The following is a 2,494-nucleotide window of genomic DNA, read 5'->3' as shown; positions in this document are numbered from 1 at the left end:
AAGAAGAAGAAGAAGAAGAAGAAGAAGAAGAAGAAGAAGAAGAAGAAACTGTGAATCTCATACCTTCAGAGCCCATAGCAGTTATTGAGAAGGCAGCTTCTAAAAATGATTCTGAGTGTAGCTTAGCATGCCCAAATTAAAAAAAAAAACAAGTTGCATTATTTCACTAGTCTTAGATTATAAAAAGATCCTGGATAAAGAGATGGGTCTCAATGACTAGCAAAAATGGTTCAAAGGATAGAATCAAACTGAGGGGCATTAATTAAATCTTAATTAGCACAAGATTGCCAGAGATAATGATACTCTGGGTCTAGAGGAGACTATACACTACTTGACACCAACAGGCACTAGGCTTGGCAGGAGCAGCACTGATGACATCATCAGGGGACATTTGCCCAAGTGCGTGAGCTGCACCACACACATTATATCCTAGCCACACGCATTCCCTATGGAGTACTTCTCCATGCATGCACCATGGCCGTTAGCATTTCCTATGTGACAATAGTCTCCATGATGATTTCCTACATGTGCCCACTAATATTGTCTAGTTTACAAGAAGTTATTTTCTACCTGACAACTGCATATCTTTTTTCAATTGGTTAATTTTCTTTTCATAATTTTCTTGAACTGCTTTTTCTAATTTTTCCTTGTTCCCTCTTATTTGATTTTTGAATTCCTTTTTATTTCCTTCCTTATGATTTTACATCTTTTTCCAATTGGTTAGCTATTATTTTTTAGTTTTCTTTCTTATTATTCCCCTTTACACACTCTCCAATCCAGTCAAATGGACCTTGCAGTTTGTTCTCCATTCACAATATCTTATATGTGCCAATATGTCTGTAAACCAGAGTTTATGCCTGAGAAGAATTCATTGTGCTTAGGTACTTCTAATAATTTCCTTTTTACTGCAGGTAAATGAGCAATGTTTCAAATGCCATCCATGAAGAATGGAACAGAGGTGAGTGAGTTCATTCTCACAGGAATAACAGATGTTCCAGAGCTCCAAGTGCCCCTCTTCATAATGTTCACCATCATCTACCTCATCATCCTCGTGGGGAACTTGGGGATTGTAGCCCTTATCTCCTGGGACTCCTGCCTGCATACTCCAATGTACTTTTTCCTCAGTAACCTCTCTCTGGTAGATTTTGGTTATTCCTCAGCAGTCGCACCCAAGGTCATGGCTGGGTTCCTCACAGGGGGCAAAGTCATCTCCTACAGTGGATGTGCTGCACAAATGTTCTTCTTTTCAACTTTTGTCACTACTGAAATTTATCTTCTGGCTGTTATGGCCTATGACCGACACACAGCTGTGTGTAGACCCTTACATTATACCACCACCATGACATCGAGTGTGTGCACTTGTCTGACCATCACTGCACATTTCTGTGGGTTTTTGAACTCTGCTATTGTCACTGGACAGACCTTCAGTCTGTCCTTCTGCAGATCCAATGTGGTCCATCACTTCTTCTGTGACATCCCCCCTCTCCTGGCTCTCTCCTGTTCTGATGTTTACATCAATGAAGTGATCATATACATCTTAGGAGGGTTCACTGTCACTTTTGGTCTCTTCTTTATCTGCATCTCCTACCTGTTCATCTTTATTGCCATCCTGAGGATCCAATCAACTGAGGGCCGCCAGAAAGCCTTCTCTACCTGTGCTTCGCACCTCTCTGTGGTGTCCATATTTTATGGGACAGTAATCTTTATGTACTTACAGCCCAGTTCTAGTCATTCTATGGACACGGATAAAGTAACTTCTGTATTCTACACCATGGCCATTCCCATGATGAACCCTCTAGTCTATACTCTGAGGAATAAAGAGGTCCACATTGCTTTCAGGAAAGCTATGTGGGGGCATAGCCTTCATTAGGCTTAGCGTTTTTCTCAAGAGAAAACAAAATTTGAACCTTCTTTCTCTAGACTTCAATTCATGATCCTTTCTTAAGTATTCTTAAGTTCACATCTACCTTTTCTAGATAAAATATGATATAGTAGAAAAAGGATTATCCTTCGAGGAGAAAAATGGATTCTGAGGCTGACTCTAACACTTACTAGCCTGGGTCCTTGAGAAAGTCTCTACCATTTATTTGTAGGGAACTGTGACAGATATTACTAGTGCATTTAAAAACAGAGGTGAAAGCAATTAAGTACAAATCCTACTCTGATGTTCACTATCTGTGTAACCTTAGACAAGTCAGAAAACCTTATGGGCTTTAATTTCTTTCTCTGCATAGTGAAAGGATTGGACCAGATGAACTTTTTAGTCTTTTCCAGCATAAGCTTATTGATTTTATGATAATGGTGAAGGAGGAAATAGGTTTGCAAGATTACAGTGTAGGACCAATCAGTCTACAAAGAAACATTAATTTAGAGTCTGGTATATAGTAGGCAATGGGGTTAAACTGACATAAAATGAGAGTCTCTTAGTCACTGAATTTCAGAGGCTCATACTGTCTTCCAATGGTTGAGGCTTCGGAAGCCAAAATCTTCTCAC

General features: G+C 39.7%; 1 protein-coding gene across 1 annotated transcript; it reads left to right on the top strand.

Moving 5' to 3' along the window:
• The first annotated feature begins 931 nt into the window (after nucleotides 1-931).
• On the top strand, nucleotides 932-1,870 carry LOC138177024 (olfactory receptor 5B12-like). Its single transcript, XM_069108007.1, has one exon. The coding sequence runs from the start codon at nucleotides 932-934 to the stop codon at nucleotides 1,868-1,870; it is 939 nt and encodes a 312-aa protein (XP_068964108.1).
• The last annotated feature ends 624 nt before the right edge of the window (nucleotides 1,871-2,494 follow it).

Source organism: Petaurus breviceps, unplaced genomic scaffold (assembly GCF_028583685.1).
Source record: "Petaurus breviceps papuanus isolate PSGF00001 unplaced genomic scaffold, PetGlider_PUasm1.0 90330, whole genome shotgun sequence".
NCBI classification, from domain to species: Eukaryota; Metazoa; Chordata; class Mammalia; order Diprotodontia; family Petauridae; genus Petaurus; species Petaurus breviceps.
The sequence above is the reverse complement of the archived record's forward strand: the minus strand, read 5'-3'. Positions and strand labels throughout refer to the sequence as shown.

What these genes read in the sequence shown, in the direction of transcription:
- LOC138177024 (XM_069108007.1), top strand. Translation starts at nt 932, where the DNA reads ATGCCATCCATGAAGAATGGAACAGAGGTGAGTGAGTTCATTCTCACA.